Consider the following 24,222-nt stretch of genomic DNA (forward strand, 5'->3'; position numbering starts at 1 on the left):
TTCTACGGATCGGTCAACCATCCGAGATGGTCAAACTACTCGAGCTACTGAGTCAGACACAACTACACCATATCCTGACGAGCGAACAACTCAACGTGATACAGAAACAACACGATCATACACTACAGTAGATTCTACAGATCGGTCAACCATCCGAGATGATCAAACTACTCGAGCTCCTGAATCAGACACAACTACACCATATCCTGACGAGCGAACAACTCGACGCGATACAGAAACAACACGATCATACACTACAGTAGATTCTATGGATCGGTCAACCATCCGAGATGATCAAACTACTCGAGCTCCTGAATCAGACACAACTACACCATATTCTGATGAGCGAACTACTCAACGTGATACAGAAACAACACGATCATACACTACAGTAGATTCTACGGGTCGGTCAACCATCCTAGATGATCAAACTACTCGAGCTCCTGAATCAGACACAACTACACCATATCCTGACGAGCGAACAACTCAACGCGATACAGAAACAACACGATCATACACTACAGTAGATTCTACGGATCGGTCAACCATCCGAGATGATCAAACTACTCGAGCAGCTGAGTCAGACACAACTACATCATATCCTGACGAGCGAACAACTCAACGCGATACAGAAACAACACGATCATACACTACAGCAGATTCTACGGATCGGTCAACCATCCGAGATGATCAAACTACTCGAGCTCCTGAATCAGACACAACTACATCATATCCTGACGAACGAACAACTCAACGCGATACAGAAACAACACGATCATACACTATAGTAGATTCTACGGATCGGTCAACCATCCGAGATGATCAAACTACTCGAGCTCCTGAGTCAGACACAACTACACCATATCCTGACGAGCGAACAACTCAACGTGATACAGAAACAACACGATCATACACTACAGTAGATTCTACGGATCGGTCAACCATCCGAGATGATCAAACTACTCGAGCAGCTGAGTCAGACACAACTACATCATATCCTGACGAGCGAACAACTCAACGCGATACAGAAACAACACGATCATACACTACAGCAGATTCTACGGATCGGTCAACCATCCGAGATGATCAAACTACTCGAGCTCCTGAATCAGACACAACTACATCATATCCTGACGAACGAACAACTCAACGCGATACAGAAACAACACGATCATACACTATAGTAGATTCTACGGATCGGTCAACCATCCGAGATGATCAAACTACTCGAGCTACTGAGTCAGACACAACTACACCATATCCTGACGAGCGAACAACTCAACGTGATACAGAAACAACACGATCATACACTACAGTAGATTCTACGGATCGGTCAACCATCCGAGATGATCAAACTACTCGAGCTCCTGAATCAGACACAACTACACCATATCCTGACGAGCGAACAACTCAACGTGATACAGAAACAACACGATCATACACTACAGTAGATTCTACAGATCGCTCAACCATCCGAGATGGTCAAACTACTCGAGCAGCTGAGTCAGACACAACTACATCATATCCTGACGAGCGAACAACTCAACGCGATACAGAAACAACACGATCATACACTACAGCAGATTCTACGGATCGGTCAACCATCCGAGATGATCAAACTACTCGAGCTCCTGAATCAGACACAACTACATCATATCCTGACGAACGAACAACTCAACGCGATACAGAAACAACACGATCATACACTATAGTAGATTCTACGGATCGGTCAACCATCCGAGATGATCAAACTACTCGAGCTCCTGAATCAGACACAACTACATCATATCCTGACGAACGAACAACTCAACGCGATACAGAAACAACACGATCATACACTATAGTAGATTCTACGGATCGGTCAACCATCCGAGATGATCAAACTACTCGAGCTCCTGAGTCAGACACAACTACACCATATCCTGACGAGCGAACAACTCAACGTGATACAGAAACAACACGATCATACACTACAGTAGATTCTACGGATCGGTCAACCATCCGAGATGATCAAACTACTCGAGCAGCTGAGTCAGACACAACTACATCATATCCTGACGAGCGAACAACTCAACGCGATACAGAAACAACACGATCATACACTACAGCAGATTCTACGGATCGGTCAACCATCCGAGATGATCAAACTACTCGAGCTCCTGAATCAGACACAACTACATCATATCCTGACGAACGAACAACTCAACGCGATACAGAAACAACACGATCATACACTATAGTAGATTCTACGGATCGGTCAACCATCCGAGATGATCAAACTACTCGAGCTCCTGAGTCAGACACAACTACACCATATCCTGACGAGCGAACAACTCAACGTGATACAGAAACAACACGATCATACACTACAGTAGATTCTACGGATCGGTCAACCATCCGAGATGATCAAACTACTCGAGCAGCTGAGTCAGACACAACTACATCATATCCTGACGAGCGAACAACTCAACGCGATACAGAAACAACACGATCATACACTACAGCAGATTCTACGGATCGGTCAACCATCCGAGATGATCAAACTACTCGAGCTCCTGAATCAGACACAACTACATCATATCCTGACGAACGAACAACTCAACGCGATACAGAAACAACACGATCATACACTATAGTAGATTCTACGGATCGGTCAACCATCCGAGATGATCAAACTACTCGAGCTACTGAGTCAGACACAACTACACCATATCCTGACGAGCGAACAACTCAACGTGATACAGAAACAACACGATCATACACTACAGTAGATTCTACGGATCGGTCAACCATCCGAGATGATCAAACTACTCGAGCTCCTGAATCAGACACAACTACACCATATCCTGACGAGCGAACAACTCAACGTGATACAGAAACAACACGATCATACACTACAGTAGATTCTACAGATCGCTCAACCATCCGAGATGGTCAAACTACTCGAGCAGCTGAGTCAGACACAACTACATCATATCCTGACGAGCGAACAACTCAACGCGATACAAAAACAACACGATCATACACTACAGCAGATTCTACGGATCGGTCAACCATCCGAGATGATCAAACTACTCGAGCTCCTGAATCAGACACAACTACATCATATCCTGACGAACGAACAACTCAACGCGATACAGAAACAACACGATCATACACTATAGTAGATTCTACGGATCGGTCAACCATCCGAGATGATCAAACTACTCGAGCTACTGAGTCAGACACAACTACACCATATCCTGACGAGCGAACAACTCAACGTGATACAGAAACAACACGATCATACACTACAGTAGATTCTACGGATCGGTCAACCATCCGAGATGATCAAACTACTCGAGCTCCTGAATCAGACACAACTACACCATATCCTGACGAGCGAACAACTCAACGTGATACAGAAACAACACGATCATACACTACAGTAGATTCTACGGGTCGGTCAACCATCCGAGATGATCAAACTACTCGAGCTCCTGAATCAGACACAACTACACCATATCCTGACGAGCGAACAACTCAACGTGATACAGAAACAACACGATCATACACTACAGTAGATTCTACGGGTCGGTCAACCATCCTAGATGATCAAACTACTCGAGCAGCTGAGTCAGACACAACTACATCATATCCTGATGAGCGAACAACTCAACGCGATACAGAAACAACACGATCAGATTCTACCAACACAGTAGATTCTACGGGTCGGTCAACCATCCGAGATGATCAAACTACTCGAGCTCCTGAATCAGACACAACTACATCATATCCTGACGAGCGAACAACTCAACGCGATACAGAAACAACACGATCATACACTACAGTAGATTCTACGGGTCGGTCAACCATCCTAGATGATCAAACTACTCGAGCTCCTGAATCAGACACAACTACACCATATTCTGACGTGCGAACAACTCAACGCGATACAGAAACAACACGATCATACACTACAGTAGATTCTACGGATCGGTCAACCATCCTAGATGATCAAACTACTAGAGCTCCTGAATCAGACACAACTACACCATATCCTGACGAGCGAACAACTCAACGTGGTACAGAAACAACACGATCATACACTACAGTAGATTCTACGGGTCGGTCAACCATCCTAGATGATCAAACTACTCGAGCTCCTGAATCAGACACAACTACACCATATTCTGACGAGCGAACAACTCAACGCGATACAGAAACAACACGATCATACACTACAGTAGATTCTACGGATCGGTCAACCATCCTAGATGATCAAACTACTCGAGCTCCTGAATCAGACACAACTACACCATATCCTGAAGAGCGAACAACTCAACGCGATACAGAAACAACACGATCATACACTACAGTAGATTCTACGGGTCGGTCAACCATCCTAGATGATCAAACTACTCGAGCTCCTGAATCAGACACAATTACACCATATTCTGACGAGCGAACAACTCAACGTGATACAGAAACAACACGATCATACACTACATTAGATTCTACGGGTCGGTCAACCATCCTAGATGATCAAACTACTCGAGCAGCTGAGTCAGACACAACTACATCATATCCTGATGAGCGAACAACTCAACGTGATACAGAAACAACACGATCATACACTACAGTAGATTCTACGGGTCGGTCAACCATCCGAGATGATCAAACTACTCGAGCTCCTGAATCAGACACAACTACATCATATCCTGACGAGCGAACAACTCAACTCGATACAGAAACAACACGATCGTACACTACAGTAGTTTCTACGGGTCGGTCAACCATCCGAGATGATCAAACTACTCGAGCTCCTGAATCAGACACAACTACACCATATTCTGACGTGCGAACAACTCAACGTGGTACAGAAACAACACGATCATACACTACAGTAGATTCTACGGGTCGGTCAACCATCCTAGATGATCAAACTACTCGAGCTCCTGAATCAGACACAACTACACCATATTCTGACGAGCGAACAACTCAACGTGATACAGAAACAACACGATCATACACTACATTAGATTCTACGGGTCGGTCAACCATCCTAGATGATCAAACTACTCGAGCTCCTGAGTCAGACACAACTACACCATATCCTGACGAACGAACAACTCAACGCGATACAGAAACAACACGATCATACACTACAGTAGATTCTACAGATCGGTCAACCATCCGAGATGATCAAACTACTCGAGCTCCTGAATCAGACACAACTACACCATATCCTGATGAGCGAACAACTCAACGCGATACAGAAACAACACGATCATACACTACAGTAGATTCTACGGGTCGGTCAACCATCCGAGATGATCAAACTACTCGAGCTCCTGCATCAGATACATATACACCATATCCTGACGAGCGAACAACTCAACTCGATACAGAAACAACACGATCATACACTACAGTAGATTCTACGGGTCGGTCAACCATCCTAGATGATCAAACTACTCGAGCTCCTGAATCAGACACAACTACACCATATCCTGACGAGCGAACAACTCAACGCGTTACAGAAACAACACGATCATACACTACAGTAGATTCTACGGGTCGGTCAACCATCCTAGATGATCAAACTACTCGAGCTCCTGAATCAGACACAACTACACCATATCCTGATGAGCGAACAACTCAACGTGATACAGAAACAACACGATCATACACTACAGTAGATTCTACGGATCGGTCAACCATCCGAGATGGTCAAACTACTCGAGCTACTGAGTCAGACACAACTACACCATATCCTGACGAGCGAACAACTCAACGTGATACAGAAACAACACGATCATACACTACAGTAGATTCTACAGATCGGTCAACCATCCGAGATGATCAAACTACTCGAGCTCCTGAATCAGACACAACTACACCATATCCTGACGAGCGAACAACTCGACGCGATACAGAAACAACACGATCATACACTACAGTAGATTCTATGGATCGGTCAACCATCCGAGATGATCAAACTACTCGAGCTCCTGAATCAGACACAACTACACCATATTCTGATGAGCGAACTACTCAACGTGATACAGAAACAACACGATCATACACTACAGTAGATTCTACGGGTCGGTCAACCATCCTAGATGATCAAACTACTCGAGCTCCTGAATCAGACACAACTACACCATATCCTGACGAGCGAACAACTCAACGCGATACAGAAACAACACGATCATACACTACAGTAGATTCTACGGATCGGTCAACCATCCGAGATGATCAAACTACTCGAGCAGCTGAGTCAGACACAACTACATCATATCCTGACGAGCGAACAACTCAACGCGATACAGAAACAACACGATCATACACTACAGCAGATTCTACGGATCGGTCAACCATCCGAGATGATCAAACTACTCGAGCTCCTGAATCAGACACAACTACATCATATCCTGACGAACGAACAACTCAACGCGATACAGAAACAACACGATCATACACTATAGTAGATTCTACGGATCGGTCAACCATCCGAGATGATCAAACTACTCGAGCTCCTGAGTCAGACACAACTACACCATATCCTGACGAGCGAACAACTCAACGTGATACAGAAACAACACGATCATACACTACAGTAGATTCTACGGATCGGTCAACCATCCGAGATGATCAAACTACTCGAGCAGCTGAGTCAGACACAACTACATCATATCCTGACGAGCGAACAACTCAACGCGATACAGAAACAACACGATCATACACTACAGCAGATTCTACGGATCGGTCAACCATCCGAGATGATCAAACTACTCGAGCTCCTGAATCAGACACAACTACATCATATCCTGACGAACGAACAACTCAACGCGATACAGAAACAACACGATCATACACTATAGTAGATTCTACGGATCGGTCAACCATCCGAGATGATCAAACTACTCGAGCTACTGAGTCAGACACAACTACACCATATCCTGACGAGCGAACAACTCAACGTGATACAGAAACAACACGATCATACACTACAGTAGATTCTACGGATCGGTCAACCATCCGAGATGATCAAACTACTCGAGCTCCTGAATCAGACACAACTACACCATATCCTGACGAGCGAACAACTCAACGTGATACAGAAACAACACGATCATACACTACAGTAGATTCTACAGATCGCTCAACCATCCGAGATGGTCAAACTACTCGAGCAGCTGAGTCAGACACAACTACATCATATCCTGACGAGCGAACAACTCAACGCGATACAAAAACAACACGATCATACACTACAGCAGATTCTACGGATCGGTCAACCATCCGAGATGATCAAACTACTCGAGCTCCTGAATCAGACACAACTACATCATATCCTGACGAACGAACAACTCAACGCGATACAGAAACAACACGATCATACACTATAGTAGATTCTACGGATCGGTCAACCATCCGAGATGATCAAACTACTCGAGCTACTGAGTCAGACACAACTACACCATATCCTGACGAGCGAACAACTCAACGTGATACAGAAACAACACGATCATACACTACAGTAGATTCTACGGATCGGTCAACCATCCGAGATGATCAAACTACTCGAGCTCCTGAATCAGACACAACTACACCATATCCTGACGAGCGAACAACTCAACGTGATACAGAAACAACACGATCATACACTACAGTAGATTCTACGGATCGGTCAACCATCCGAGATGATCAAACTACTCGAGCTCCTGAATCAGACACAACTACACCATATCCTGAAGAGCGAACAACTCAACGCGATACAGAAACAACACGATCATACACTACAGTAGATTCTACGGGTCGGTCAACCATCCGAGATGATCAAACTACTCGAGCTCCTGAATCAGACACAACTACACCATATCCTGACCAGCGAACAACTCAACGCGATACAGAAACAACACGATCATACACTACAGTAGATTCTACGGATCGGTCAACCATCCGAGATGATCAAACTACTCGAGCTCCTGAATCAGACACAACTACACCATATCCTGGCGAGCGAACAACTCAACGTGATACAGAAACAACACGATCATACACTACAGCAGATTCTACGGATCGGTCAACCATCCGAGATGATCAAACTACTCGAGCTCCTGAATCAGACACAACTACATCATATCCTGACGAACGAACAACTCAACGTGATACAGAAACAACACGATCATACACTACAGTAGATTCTACGGATCGGTCAACCATCCGAGATGATCAAACTACTCGAGCTCCTGAATCAGACACAACTACACCATATCCTGACGAGCGAACAACTCAACGTGATACAGAAACAACACGATCATACACTACAGCAGATTCTACGGATCGGTCAACCATCCGAGATGATCAAACTACTCGAGCTCCTGAATCAGACACAACTACATCATATCCTGACGAACGAACAACTCAACGTGATACAGAAACAACACGATCATACACTACAGTAGATTCTACGGATCGGTCAACCATCCGAGATGATCAAACTACTCGAGCTCCTGAATCAGACACAACTACACCATATCCTGACAAGCGAACAACTCAACGTGATACAGAAACAACACGATCATACACTACAGCAGATTCTACGGATCGGTCAACCATCCGAGATGATCAAACTACTCGAGCTCCTGAATCAGACACAACTACATCATATCCTGACGAACGAACAACTCAACGTGATACAGAAACAACACGATCATACACTACAGTAGATTCTACGGATCGGTCAACCATCCGAGATGATCAAACTACTCGAGCTCCTGAATCAGACACAACTACACCATATCCTGATGAGCGAACAACTCAACGCGATACAGAAACAACACGATCATACACTACAGTAGATTCTACAGATCGCTCAACCATGCGAGATGATCAAACTACTCGAGTAACTGAGTTGGAAACAACAATGCTGTATTATGATGAACGATTTGCTTTTGGCGATACAGAAACAACAAAAACACACACCATCCTTGATGACATTAACCCGAACGCTAAAGAAATGATAGGACTAGACTTATTGACTACATCACGTACAAATTACATCACTTCGACATTTCCATCCTTCAATATCGCTATGGGCACAACAATTGTTTCTGAAACTGATGAAAGTTACGGTTCAACTGAAGGATCTATAACCACCGCTACTTATCCAAGTGAAATGCCAAATAATTCAAGTTTGCTACCAGCCACCAAAGCCTGCCAATCCACAAAAGAGTGCACTGAGAATGAAATATGTGTAAAGTCACAATGTTTCGTACTATGTAACTCAACCAACCTCCCCCCTAACACTCCTTGTGCAAGAGGTATTATAGCTGCCTTTAAATCTGACCAATTTACCTTCACCTATTTTTGTCTTTGTAAATATGTTTTATCTGAAAACCTATTCTGTCTATGTTTTCCCTCGTTTCAATTCTCCTAACTTCCTTTGATTTTATTGTACCTGTCATTCCCTGTTTTAATACTGTCCAATTCGTTTTCGAGATTTTTCTTTCTGAATTTTTGCTTTTCCTATCCTAATTTCTAATCAAATCATTGTACTAATTCATACTTTTTAAACAACTATTGATAACTAATACAGAACCACCAGGGTCGCCAAAAACTCCCGAGCCTTGCCAATCTGATAACGACTGTCTAGGTAATGAAGCGTGTTACATGGGCTTATGCGAAAATCCTTGCTTATTCGACGGCGTTTGTGCGGAAACGGCTACATGTCTGGCTAAAATGCATCGTCCTATATGCACCTGTCCACCAGGACATGAGGGTAACCCAACCATCAAGTGCACAGTGCTGGAGCCAAGTAAGCAACACAACTTAATTACTGCTTTTTTAATTAAGACTTATATACTCTAATGCAATTAAAAATGTTTGTGCAAACTCCAATATCACCCTCAACAACACAAGTGCTTTATCATGTCCATTTCAATTTGCATTATTATGAATTTTCCGATCACTTTATATCTGTAGTATAAATTCATTCTAAGGCACGAAAATTGTCTCCATTGTACTTTATGTATATATTGGCACATTTATCACATGTACGAAACCACTCTCTTTCCATATGTTTGCACCAATCAGTACAATGCACCACAAACGATGAATGTTCACTTACGGAAGCCTGTGTTGGAAACGTGTGCCATAGACCGTGTGATGTAAAGAATCCATGTACGACAAATGCGGTTTGCATCAATACTAACCACGGTACTGACTGCAGCTGCATCGACGGGTATCATGGCAACGGGTTTGTGCAATGCATACCAGGTAAGATAGCTACAACGCATGGTCGGATAATTACGACGAATCATTTATTGTAACTTTGGACAAGCAATACTTACTAAAAGTTAACTTTTCAGTCACCACAGTTGGTTCGGTTTGCCAATACAATGAAGATTGTCCGCCGGATAAGCTATGCGACCGATTGAACCGTGTCTGTATTAATCCATGCCAGAGCGATTCCTGTGGCGATAACGCAGATTGCTATCCGGTGAATCATGGAATCGATTGTCGCTGCCGACCAGGTTACGCTGGTAATGCTTACATTGAATGTACACAGCCTCAAGGATGCCTATCCGATCGACAGTGCAACGATAACGAGGCATGCGTTAATGGGCGTTGTGCATCACCTTGCCAATGTGGACCGAATGCTATGTGCGATGTGAAGAAGCATAAGGCCATTTGCCGTTGCCCACCAGGCTACGGTGGTAATGCACGCATAGGATGCAATCCACCAAGCAACCCATGTGATCCAAACCCATGCGGAATCAATGCAATGTGTGAAGTAGACAATGGCAACCCTGTGTGCTTCTGCCCGCGTGGATTAACCGGAAATCCCTTCAAGAATTGCAGTAAGTATAGCGACTGATATTACTGCTTCCCTGCTTGTTACATGTCAGTTTATTAGCATTTTTAACTTCAAAAAACAATCTTTCTGCTTTTTTTTACCATTAGTTCCCGAAGGTGACGATTGCACTCCGAATCCATGCGGTCCCAACTCGGGATGCCGAAAAATTAACGGTAAAGCGACGTGTTTCTGTTTGCCAGAGTTTGAAGGAAATCCCCCACAGACACCATGCACATTGCCACAAAATCCATGTGTTCCGTCACCGTGTGGGCCGAACACGCAGTGCACAATACTAAGCAACGGTTATGCAAAATGTACTTGTGTGCCAGGTTACATCGAAAGTCCCAATACGATTCGTGGTTGTGTAGAACCTTCGACTCCATGCGATCCGAATCCCTGCGGTTTTGGAGCAATATGTGATGCTACGCGAAACCCCGTTTGCTACTGTCCAGACTCGATGATCGGCAACCCGTATCGTAGCTGTTTCGAACCGGTTATGACACCGGAACTATGTCAACCGGGACCATGCGGTGCGAATGCCGATTGTTACGTCGCGGAAGGCAGAGAACAGTGTTACTGCAAACCGAACTTTATTGGAGATCCTTACGGCGGATGCGTGGAGCAGCCAAGATCAGTGTGCGAACCAAACCCTTGCGCTCCTGGTGCAGAGTGTGTACTGCTGGTGGATGGTTCTCCGGGATGCCGATGCCCGCCAGGGTTGAGTGGAGATCCAACGACAACCGGTTGCCATGCCTTCGAATGTCTGAACGACGACCAATGTGCCACAGATAAGGCTTGTATCGGACTTCGGTGTTCGGACCCGTGCCCGGGATCATGCGGTACGGGAGCTCACTGTCGTGTAGAGAAGCATCATCCGGTATGTTTCTGTGACACTGGTTTGACAGGTAATCCCGCCATTCAATGCTACAGCTTAGATGAACGGCCTCGAGACGCTTGTAATCCTAGCCCGTGTGGTGCAAATGCTCGATGCACGATGAGAAACAAACGCCCGGTCTGTAAGTGCTTGACAAACTACCAAGGTGATCCACGGAAAGGTTGCAAACCGGAATGTGACATTAATTCTGACTGTACACCCGACAAGTCTTGCGTCAATCACAAGTGTGTTTCGCCTTGTGCATTAGGAACGGTTTGCGGTGTGAATGCGGAATGCAGTGTTAATTACCACACACCAATGTGTAAATGTCCTTCCGGTTACACCGGAGATGCTTTCGTTCAATGTGTGCCGATACCAGAGGACAGAAACATGACGAGACAACCGTGCTTGTCGGATCCGTGTGGTCCTGGAGAAATATGCTCGATCTACGGGAACGATGTAGCACTGTGCGATCCGTGCGTGGCCCCGGACGCAATTCACAATCCCCGATGTCGACCACAATGTGTGTTGAACACAGATTGTCCATTCAATATGGCCTGTCTGCAGTCACAGTGTCAAGATCCGTGCCCAGGATCGTGTGGCTATAACGCTCTCTGCACCGTGGAACGCCATCGACCCGTTTGCTATTGTCCACCGAACATGCAAGGAAACCCTTACGAGCAGTGTAAACCACAGGAAAGTCCACGGGAAACGTGCGATAGCATACGGTGCGGTGCAAACACACAATGCAAACAGCAGAACGGAGTTTTAGCATGTGTGTGTAAGAAAAATTACTACGGAGACCCGTTAGTAGGCTGCCGGCCGGAATGTGTGCTGAACACGGATTGTCCGATCAGTAAGGCGTGCGTAAATTCGCGCTGCGTTGATCCGTGTGTTGATGCATGTGGTGTGAACGCGCAATGCAAGGTTGTCAATCATTTGCCAATATGTTACTGTCCGCCCACGCACACCGGCGATGCACTGGTCGCGTGTACGGAACGCACCTATCTTCCGCCGGATAATACGCCCTGTGATCCCAATCCGTGTGGTCCGAACAGCAAATGTCGCTCTACACCGGATGGTTATGCCATCTGTTCGTGCTTACCGGGATACCGTGGAGTGCCGCCCGCCTGCCAGGCAGAATGTATGATCAATGCAGAGTGTCCGCAGAATAAAGCATGCATCAACCTGAAATGTGCCGATCCATGCCCGGGTACGTGCGGTGTCGGTGCACGGTGTGAGGTGCTAAACCATAATCCGATATGTAGCTGCGGTGCCAACCAGCAGGGTGATCCGTTCGTGATATGTGAATCTCGCCAGAATGAACCACCGAAGGAGCAAAGAAACCCTTGCGATCCATCACCATGCGGACCAAACTCACTGTGTCAAGTACGCGGCCGGCGACCGGTGTGCTCGTGTCAACCGAACTTCATTGGGTCTCCGCCCGCCTGCCGACCGGAGTGTGTGCTAAGTTCGGAATGTCCCCAGGACAAAGCGTGCATTAACGAAAAGTGCCAGAATCCGTGTGCAAACGCATGCGGAGCGAATGCTGACTGTCATATTGTGGCGCATTCGGCGTTCTGCAGCTGTCGTGCAGGGTTTGAAGGAGATGCATTCATCGGTTGCTCCGCTGTTCCGAAGGACACGCCCAGGGACGTTTGCTATCCGAACCCGTGTGCAGAAAACGCAATATGCAGTGAGCATAACGGTGCTGCAAAGTGTACATGCATTACACCATATCTGGGAGATCCGTACAATACGGGATGTAGGCCGGAGTGTGTTTTGAATTCTGACTGCCCAAGCCATACGGCGTGCGTCAATCAACATTGCCGCGATCCGTGTCCGGGTGTGTGTGGTACGAATGCGGATTGCACCGTAGCTAACCATATACCAGTGTGCGAATGTAGCCGTGGATACGTGGGCGATCCATTCCGCGGCTGTCGTAAGGATATTCCACCACCGGTGGCACCAAAAGATCCATGCGCTTCCTGCCCATCGAACAGTGTGTGCCGCGTGGTGGGAGGACGGCCAACATGCTCCTGCGCCGAGGGATACCGTGGAACACCACCGGCATGCAGACCGGAATGTTCTAGTAACGAGGAATGTCCCCACGATCGTAGCTGCATTAACTTAAAATGCAAAGATCCTTGCCCAGGATTGTGTGGCATCAATGCGCAGTGTCAAGTTATCAACCACAAACCGTTTTGCAGCTGCCAGCGTGACATGATCGGCAATCCATTCGAACAGTGCTATCCGAAACCAGCGGAACCGGTGCATCCTTGCCAGCCCAGCCCATGTGGAGCGTACTCTGAGTGTCGTGAAATTGATAACCGTGCGGTCTGCACATGTGCGGCCGGCATGCTGGGTGCTCCCCCGAACTGCAGACCGGAGTGCGAAACGGATCAGGATTGCCCATCAAATCGTGCGTGCTTCAACCAGAAGTGTCGCGATCCATGCGTGGGTTCGTGTGGCTACAATGCGGACTGTGTTGCCCGCAACCATCGACCGGAATGTTATTGTGTTAATGGTTTCGAAGGGGATCCATACAGTGGTTGCAATCCAGTCGGTAAGTGCCCGTCCTTTTCTATTTCCCGTAAACCTCAATGTCCGCTTTCGGAGGTTATGTTTTACAACATTTCGTCCAGTTACCTATTCTAACGCATATGTCCGTCAGTGTCAGTAGACTGATCGGTTTATGTCCATTAACAAACTAAATATAGAATTTACTATTTTTTTGACATCAATGATGACTTAATAACCTTAATACACCTTTTGTAGCGATTAAACGGGACGAAATTATTGAGCCATGTAATCCGTCGCCTTGCGGATCGAATGCGATCTGCAAGGATCGCAACGGAGCTGGTTCGTGTGCATGTATGCCCAATTATTTCGGTGATCCATACGTCAACTGCAGACCGGAATGCGTTCAGAGTTCAGAATGTCCGTCAACCAAGGCATGCGTTAACATGCGCTGTATCGATCCATGCCTTGGTACATGCGGTCCAAATAGTGAATGTCGTGTACATAACCACTCGCCGTACTGTAGCTGTAGTCCCGGTTATACAGGCAATCCATCACAGGCTTGCCGTCTTATTATTGTGGTAGAAAGTAAGATATCTGTCCAGACAATCTGTCCTATCACTCCTGGTAAATGGAATCACTTTCACTAACGTGTAATATACACACACATTCCATCTTCTATTCTTCTCTTCCATCTTTTGCACGTTTTGCTATGGTTTTGACACCTGTCACCTATCGTATTAGACCTTCCCGCTCGTCATCCGATTGATCCCTGTTCGCCGTCTCCATGCGGACCGTACAGCATATGCAGGGTGCTAGACGGTCATCCCGTTTGCTCGTGTCAAATCAGTTGTTCCGGCGTTCCTCCCAACTGTCGTCCAGAGTGTCTTATCAATGCCGAATGTCCGCGCGATAGAACGTGCCTGAACCAGCGTTGTATTGATCCTTGCCCAGGTACATGCGGCATGAATGCGCGGTGCCGTGTGGTGAACCACAATCCTATTTGCAGCTGTAACGCTGGATTTACGGGTGACCCGTTTGTGCAGTGCTCACCAGAGCCAAGTAAGCTATCAGTCCTGGCCAATGCAAGCTAATTGCCAAGCATTAAACCCCCTAGCTTTTTCGCTTAGTGCAAATGCTGTTTTCCACGCTCTTTTCAACTTGAATATCAATTGTTCAATATCATTTTCCCTTTTTCTCCATTTGTCAACCCTTCCCAACGTATGTGTTTGCACACGATGCAGCACAACCTGTGTTGCAGGAAGAGTACAGGAATCCATGTCAACCATCGCCGTGTGGAGTTAACTCTTTGTGCAAAGAGCACAACAATCGTGCTGTTTGTTCGTGCCTGCCCAATTACGTGGGCCGTCCACCAAACTGTAGGCCCGAATGTACCGTAGATTCCGAATGTCCTATGAATTTGGCCTGCATCAATGAAAAATGCGGCAATCCTTGCCTTGGATCGTGTGGAGTAAATACCGAATGCGTTGTAGTTGCTCACAAACCCTTATGTAGCTGCTCGCCAGGCTACAGTGGGGATCCTTTCGCTGGATGCAGCATCATTCAGAGTAAGCCACCGACAACCGTAGCGAAAAAAACTTGTAGTGGCGATAAGGCAGCTAAGCATAATATCTTATGAATTGCGAACAATAACTGCTTTTGAGGCAAAAATAATGCTTCTGGCTTTAAAAAAATATTGATACGGACTAAAATCTTTAGTCTAAACACGCTTGTTGGATGGGTACACTTGTTACATTACACACAAAAGCTAAAAAAAATCAACATTATACTATATAACAATGTTTACAACGGTGATATAATTTGTGTGTTCATGATTCGGTCATGAATAATGCAAGTATATTGAAACATTTCACTACCACTACACTGAATACACTGAAATATTTCAGAGGCTGTGCATGACGCACCCAAATACACCCAAAGATATTTGATAAGTTGGCTTCAGAGAGCTGATTAAACCATATTTAATTGCTTCAGTTGAAATTTTACATCGATTCGATGAGAACACGGAAACTTGATTCCAAAAACCCTAATGTAACATTAAGTAAAGCTATTACATGTATTTGCTAAAATTTAAATCATCCATTGATGATCAATTGCTTCAACAGTTTATTGGCATAGTAACGGCTACCTAACAAACTATCTCAAATGTTTCGTTCACTTTTCAGTTGTTCAAGAAGAAACGCCCATGCCATGTAATCCCAGCCCGTGTGGAGCGAATGCAATTTGCAAAGAACGCAATGGGGCGGGATCATGCACCTGTGCACCGGAATACTTTGGCGATCCATACGTTGGGTGTCGTCCAGAGTGTGTTATGAATAGCGATTGTCCTAGAACTCGTGCCTGTATTAATAACAAATGTCAAGATCCGTGCCCTGGAACATGCGGTGTTAATGCTGAATGTCACGTTGTAAATCATTCGCCGAGCTGCGTTTGCGTAGCCGGGTTCATAGGAAACCCATTCACCGAATGTAGACCCCAGCCAGAAAGTAAGAAATTCTGTAGGAAACAATTCTATTGTTAACGTTCGCTCATGGCGAAAAAATTCCTTGTTCTGATGCATGTTTTCCTCACCTTTTGTTTCCATGCTCGAATGTTACACTTAGTTCGAGATGAGCCGATAGTTCAACCTTGTCAACCGTCACCATGTGGTCCGAACAGCATTTGTCGCGTGTTGAACAACCATGCTGTATGCACTTGCCAGCAGAACTATATTGGTTCTCCGCCGAACTGTCGTCCGGAGTGTGTGGTCAGCTCAGAGTGCCCTCTGGACAAATCGTGTGTTAAAACGAAATGTACGGATCCCTGTCCGGGGACGTGCGGTTTTAATGCACGATGTCAAGTAGTTAACCACAATCCGATATGCAGTTGCAAGGCTGGTTTTACAGGAGATCCTTTTGTGCGATGTGTACCGGAAGAACGTAAGAATAATCAAAACGAACGTAGTTGTGTGGTGTCTGTAAGATTACTACAAATTTACTTTCCTCCCTGCAAATGCAATTTTTTCGACGCGTAGGTCGTCCAGTCGTACAGGAAACACCTGCCGATCCGTGTATTCCTTCGCCATGTGGACCGAATTCTCAGTGCAAAGCGGTTGGTCATACTGCCGCCTGCTCTTGTCTTCCAAACTACATCGGTCGTGCGCCGAACTGTCGCCCTGAGTGCACTTCCAACTCGCAGTGCACACCAATGAAAGCATGTATTAACGAGCGGTGCGGTGATCCTTGCCCTGGATCATGTGGCTCAAATGCGCTCTGCGCTGTACAAAACCATCAGCCTAACTGTCGTTGTATCGAAGGATACGAAGGAGACCCATACACTTCATGTACGCTCGTAATAAGTAAGAATCGGTCCACAAAAATCGTAACAACTGAACGAAACTATCAATTTTCTGATACAAATTCCATTTTGTTTCTTCGTGTTTATTGTGCATTGCAACATTACCTCTACTCTAGTACATCGCGAACCAGAAATTATAGACCCTTGCAATCCTTCGCCGTGTGGGATTAATGCCGATTGTAACGTACGCAACAATGCCGGATCGTGCACTTGTGTGCAGGATTACTTCGGTGATCCTTATCACGAGTGCCGTCCCGAGTGTATGCTCAGCTCGGATTGTGCAAATACGCGAGCGTGCTTGAACAACAAATGCGTCGACCCATGTCCGGGAATGTGCGGTCTGAATGCTGAGTGTTTCGTCATGAACCATTCACCTTCCTGCTCTTGTCTGCCCGGCTACACTGGCAACCCATCACAAGCATGTCGCGAGATACCGAAACGTAGGTTTTTTTTTTCAACGCTCGTCGTTGCTAGTAGTGGAAGAATACCGTTGTTCCTAACAGTCGTATTACTTATCTTTCTTCGGCAATGTAGAAATAGAACACACACCTATCGATCCGTGTCGTCCATCGCCCTGCGGACCATACAGTCAGTGTCGCAATGTTAACGATCACGCCGTCTGTTCGTGCCAAGCACAATATATTGGTACTCCGCCGGCATGCCGACCAGAGTGTACAGTTAGCTCTGAATGTGCTCTGGACAAGGCTTGCATTAAGCAATCGTGCTTGGATCCATGCCCAGGAACATGCGGTTTTAATGCCCGTTGTACGGTGATTAACCATAATCCCATCTGTAGCTGTCCCTCCGGTTTCACGGGCGACCCGTTCGAGCGATGCGTTCCGGAAGAAAGTAAGCCGAACTTCCCTTTCTAGTTATATCCTCGTTGGATATCCTCGTATGCGTCCATTCGTCACGGTCAATAATGGTCCTCCGAATTCCTCGTCTTCCGTTGTCCTTTTTTCTAGAACAAGTGGTTCAAGCGGAACCAACGAATCCCTGCGTTCCATCGCCGTGCGGACCGAATTCGCAATGCAGGGCAGTCGGCAATGTTCCGGCCTGTTCCTGTCTGCCCAACTATGTTGGACGGGCACCGAACTGTCGCCCTGAGTGTACGATCAATGCGGAGTGCGCTGGTAATCTTGCCTGCGTCAATGAAAAGTGCGCCGATCCTTGTCCGGGTTCGTGCGGCCCCAATGCCGTGTGTCATGTGATCGAACACTCTCCTACCTGTTCCTGCCAAACCGGATATACGGGCGATCCTTTCTCTGGATGTACAGTTATTCCTTGTAAGATTTCTTTTCATTTTCCTACTATCCCACTACTCTTCTTTACGCACTTTATGTGAAGTATTGTGCAAGCGTAGCTCATTCCTTTATATGACAGGATGACTGGTCTACGCTTGCGCCATTCTCACTTCCTCTGTAGATATGTACAGTTCGTTTGCATGTGTGTATATATAAATAACATTGGCTCTTGACTGCTGCGATACTGATCGACATTAACAAGACAAATTGTCTATCAGTTATCGCAGATGTCATCTCGTGTACAAAATGTGATTGTAACCAGTAGCTCTACAGATTGAACGATTACAGAACCGTGCGATGTAATACAGAGTAGTAGTAACATGCAATATATATACGTGTAAGGTGTGGGACTAGCAACTTTGTATAAACTACCTCTCTTCTTGTAGTAACACCTGTTCGTGAAGAACCACGAAACCCATGCAACCCATCGCCCTGTGGATCCAATGCGGTATGTAAGGAACGAAATGGTGCTGGATCATGTACATGTCTGCCAGACTACTTTGGCGATCCGTACAGCGGCTGTCGACCTGAGTGTGTTACCAATAGCGATTGTCCTCGCGTGAGGGCCTGCGTAAACAATAAATGCGCCGATCCTTGCCCTGGTGTTTGTGGCATCGACGCCGAATGCTACGTTGTTAATCACTCTCCAAGTTGCGCTTGCCGACCGGGCTTTACCGGTGACCCTTTCACGCAATGCCGTCTACCAGAGCAACCTAGTAAGACAGTTGTTCCCTTTGCTTGGGCTTTCACTCCTACGTGTATTGGATAAGCTTACTCATTTAAAACTTTTTTGTACACTTTGCCCACATTTTAGAACAAAATGAACCGATCAATCCTTGCTCTCCGTCTCCATGTGGTCCGAATAGCATATGTCGCGAATCGAACGGTCATGCCGTGTGTACTTGCCAGGCAAGCTTTATCGGTACGCCACCAAACTGCCGACCGGAGTGTATTGTCAGTTCGGAGTGTCCTCTCGATAAGGCTTGCATCGGTCAAAAGTGCAACGATCCATGTCCTGGTACTTGCGGACAGAATGCCCGTTGCCAAGTAGTGAATCATAATCCGATATGTAGCTGCTCGCTTGGTTTCACCGGAGATCCGTTCGTTCGATGTGTGCCTGTTGAAAGTAAGCACCTTGTACAGAATGCTAGCATTCTTCAGCGATACTGATGAGATGAAACTACATCATAAAACTTTTTTTTATTTTTCTATCCTACATTTCTTGACTTTCCAATGCTTTCTTGCTCTTCGCTATCTTTTTCTCTTGCTTTTTTGCTTTCTTGCTCTTTAAATCCATCGATCTACTGTTACGCGTCTCGGTATCATCGTTGATCACTACATAGAAGCTCCGGTCGTACAAGATCCAGTAGACCCATGCGTTCCTTCACCTTGTGGACCAAACTCTGTCTGTCGCGCCATTGGGTCGACACCTGCATGTTCTTGTTTACCGAATTATATCGGCCGAGCGCCAAACTGCCGTCCAGAGTGTATGCTCAATGCCGAGTGCCCTGCTACGTTGGCATGTGTAAATGAACGTTGTACTAATCCATGTGTGGGCTCTTGTGGTATTAACGCACGATGTACAGTAGTGAAACACAATCCGATCTGCGAATGCGAGGCTGGATTTACCGGAGATCCTTTCTCTGTCTGTACAGAAATAGTCACTACCAGTAAGCATAATAGTTTTAAGAATTGGCTAAAAATTGTCGATTCATTTAATAGTTTTAGCCCCTATTCGTTAAATTACCTCTCCAATTTCGTATTTGTCCACTGCTAAAAGATATTGTCTTCAGAAATGTGCATTTAAATTAATAACAACACTTTCCAATTGCTAATTTTCCCACAATAGTACGTGACGAAGAACCAGTCAATCCGTGCAATCCATCACCGTGCGGCGCTAATGCGATATGCAAGGAAAGGAATGGAGCTGGATCATGTACATGTATGCCAGAATATTTCGGAGATCCTTATACAGGATGTCGTCCCGAATGTGTGCAGAATACCGATTGCGAAAAGTCGAAGGCTTGCATGAATAATAAATGCCGAGATCCATGCCCGGGCGTGTGTGGGCTTAATGCTGAATGTGCAGTCCAAAACCACAGCCCAGTGTGCTACTGCTTGGAGGGATATACCGGCGATCCGGCCAGTACCTGTACGCTGGCTGAGATTGTAACGGAGCGGCCAAAGCTACCAGGCTGCCAACCGTCACCATGTGGGCCAAACAGCCAGTGTAGAGAAATCAACGGACATCCGGTTTGCTCTTGTCTGGCAGGTTACATCGGTACGCCACCGATGTGTCGTCCGGAATGCGTCGTTAGCTCGGAGTGCAGTCAGGATCGAGCTTGCGTAAATAAGAAATGTGTTGATCCGTGCCCGGGAACTTGTGGTACGGAGGCACGTTGTCAGGTGGTTAATCATAATCCAATATGCAGCTGTCCTCCTGGATTTACCGGCGATCCGTTCATACAGTGTGCAAAGAAGGAGGAACAAAAGGATATCACTCCTTTGAATCCGTGTGTACCTTCACCATGTGGACCGAACGCGAACTGTCGAACAGTCGGAAGCCAGCCTGCTTGTTCATGCGCACCTAACTATATCGGAAGACCTCCAAATTGCCGACCTGAATGCACGAGAGACGCCGAGTGTCCAAGCAATTTGGCATGTCAAAACGAAAGATGTCTTGATCCCTGTGCAGCTGGATGTGGTTTGAACGCGGTTTGTAGAGTAATCAACCATAAACCAGTCTGTACGTGTGATGAAGGTTTCGAAGGAAATCCGCTTGAACAATGCAGTCGCATTTTGCCGCGTAAGTATCTGGTGATGGGAATATCGCAGCTCTCGACAGTAGCTAAAACATTTCGGATAATCATTAATTCCTTTTTTTCTTGATTACAGCTACCACTGAGCGTCTAACGCCTTGCACACCTTCACCTTGCGGACCGAACGCTGAATGTCGAGAGCGAAATAATGCTGGAGCTTGCTACTGTCTGGCTGGTTACGAAGGAAATCCGTATGATGTATTTTCGGGTTGTCGGCGTGAATGTGACGTAAATTCCGACTGCCCAGATAAGCTAGCATGTGTTCAGTATAAGTGTGTTGATCCCTGTCCAGGTGTTTGTGGCGCTCAAGCTTTGTGCGAAATTCATAATCACGTTCCCACGTGTATCTGCCCAGAAAACATGGAAGGTGATCCATTCGTTCAATGCAATCTACGAATGGCAGATCCAATAACGCCTGCTCCTCCTGTATGTGATAAATTCACATGTGGTCCGAATAGCATTTGTCGTATCCAAAACGGTGTAGCCGTCTGCAAATGCCAACCTGATATGGTTGGTAGTCCACCAAACTGTCGACCAGAATGCCAACAAAACAGTGACTGTGAGGCGAACCGAGCTTGCGTCAACTTCAGGTGTATAGATCCATGTCCTGGTTCGTGTGGCCAAAATGCTAACTGCAACATCATCAATCACAACCCAATATGTAGTTGTACACCCGGGTTTACCGGCGATCCGTTCACTCGTTGCTATAAAGAAATCGTTACTATCTCAACAACGGAGGCTCCACGAGCATTATGCACGCCATCACCATGTGGACCAAATGCCGAGTGTAAAGTTGTTGGAGACAGGGAAGCTTGCTCATGTCTACCTGGTTATATAGGAGCACCACCCAATTGCAGACCGGAATGCATTTTAAGTACAGAATGTGCTGACCATCAAGCTTGTATCAGACAAAAGTGTACCGATCCGTGTCCTGGATCATGCGGGCTAAATGCTAAATGTTCCGTTTCACGTCATACGCCGAGCTGCAGTTGTGATGCTGGATTTACTGGAGACCCATTCACTGGATGTCAAGCCGTTATCGGTAAGTACTGCAAAAAATATTCTATTTGTTTTGCATTCTCACGCTATGACGCAGATTACGGCAATAGGCTTTTACATGTGCAGTCATTTCTCGAGTTATGCGAATAATGCGTGGTATTCGCGTAATAAACATTTTTCGCATAAGTCGAATTTCTTTTATAATATCGTTCATATGTAATATTCACGGATTGAATACTTCTTTTCACGTTACGTAGCACATTCATAATTCAAATTAAAAAATGGTGCTTTTATAAAAAATGAAAATAAAATAATGTATCGTGAAAAAAAATGAATTTCACGTATAAAATTACACGAACAGTCAAAATTTCTAGATTTGCGTATGTCAAATTCGCGTATCTCCGGAATCGCGTAACTCGAGAAATGATTGTATACATGTTTTTCAATAATAATGTATGTTAAATTCATGAATATTTAAAACAAATTTCAATCAACACCATCCTCAATGACTACAGCATTCTGCACAATTAGTAAATCAAAAACATGAGCTAGAAATAATTAGTACATTTCAGCTAGTTTTATCGCACATGATCCTAGCAAGGACTTTAAAAAAATCAAAAATAATCATGAATTATGCATACTGTTTAGAACGTTCAATTTGTTTGATGCTATTATTGTTAAGGGCTTTAGCTTGTCTCAAGAGAATTCGTAAAGGTAAGTTATTGAATTCTCCAACTATAAAAACGCACGCTGCTTCCAATAAAATATTATATTACGAAAACCACACTGTCACATAAAACTGCTATGCAAAGGAAAACACTCGCTTTCAATGGTTATTTGCCACAGGTTGGGGCTTCACACAAAAGAGCTTGAACATCGTGCTACCGCTTGCTTAAACGTGCAGTAGTTACACAAAACAATAAGCGCCAATGTTTGGTTTCAAAACTTGCAGAAGATGTACCTGTTATAAATCCCTGCAACCCCAGCCCATGTGGAGCTAACGCTCAATGTAGGGAACAAAACGGTGCCGGATCATGTACATGTATTGAGGATTACTTTGGAAACCCCTACGAAGGATGTCGTCCGGAATGTGTGCTCAACTCGGACTGCCCATCGAACAGGGCTTGTGTTAGGAATAAATGTCAAGATCCTTGCCCAGGCACTTGTGGTCAGAATGCTGACTGCCAGGTTGTGAACCATCTGCCCTCATGTACCTGTTTCCCTGGCTACGAAGGAGATCCATTCCGATATTGTAACATCCAACAAAGAGAACGTAAGAAACCCTTCATCGCATGCTTTGCCTGTTGCGTGCTTGAGACCTCGCTTCACTCGACCAAGCTTAGTTCGACAATCGCTGTTCACTGTTGACCCGCACCTCTTCTTGGACAACCAATGTTAGACAATCCCGACAAAACACACGAAACACGAGACTTTGACTTTGCAGATCCCTTTTCCATGGCATTGCTTTCGCTGTATGTGTTGATTAGTTTTGTTCAATGGCCT

General features: G+C 45.6%; 1 protein-coding gene across 1 annotated transcript in view; it reads left to right on the forward strand.

Moving 5' to 3' along the window:
- The window catches only part of LOC128302695 (uncharacterized), a 149,033-nt gene that overhangs the window by 92,133 nt on the left and 32,678 nt on the right, over positions 1 to 24,222 (forward strand). The window contains 18 exon segments of the mRNA XM_053039559.1: positions 10,084 to 10,266; positions 10,368 to 10,850; positions 10,954 to 14,271; positions 14,499 to 14,852; positions 14,985 to 15,302; positions 15,485 to 15,808; positions 16,439 to 16,759; positions 16,871 to 17,179; positions 17,275 to 17,598; positions 17,729 to 18,037; positions 18,138 to 18,479; positions 18,578 to 18,883; positions 19,288 to 19,617; positions 19,716 to 20,027; positions 20,248 to 20,571; positions 20,751 to 21,707; positions 21,797 to 22,762; positions 23,672 to 23,992. Of these exon segments, the coding sequence (XP_052895519.1) occupies positions 10,084 to 10,266; positions 10,368 to 10,850; positions 10,954 to 14,271; positions 14,499 to 14,852; positions 14,985 to 15,302; positions 15,485 to 15,808; positions 16,439 to 16,759; positions 16,871 to 17,179; positions 17,275 to 17,598; positions 17,729 to 18,037; positions 18,138 to 18,479; positions 18,578 to 18,883; positions 19,288 to 19,617; positions 19,716 to 20,027; positions 20,248 to 20,571; positions 20,751 to 21,707; positions 21,797 to 22,762; positions 23,672 to 23,992 (10,101 nt within the window).

The sequence above is a fragment of the Anopheles moucheti genome, chromosome 3, assembly GCF_943734755.1.
Source record: "Anopheles moucheti chromosome 3, idAnoMoucSN_F20_07, whole genome shotgun sequence".
Classification (NCBI taxonomy): domain Eukaryota; kingdom Metazoa; phylum Arthropoda; class Insecta; order Diptera; family Culicidae; genus Anopheles; species Anopheles moucheti.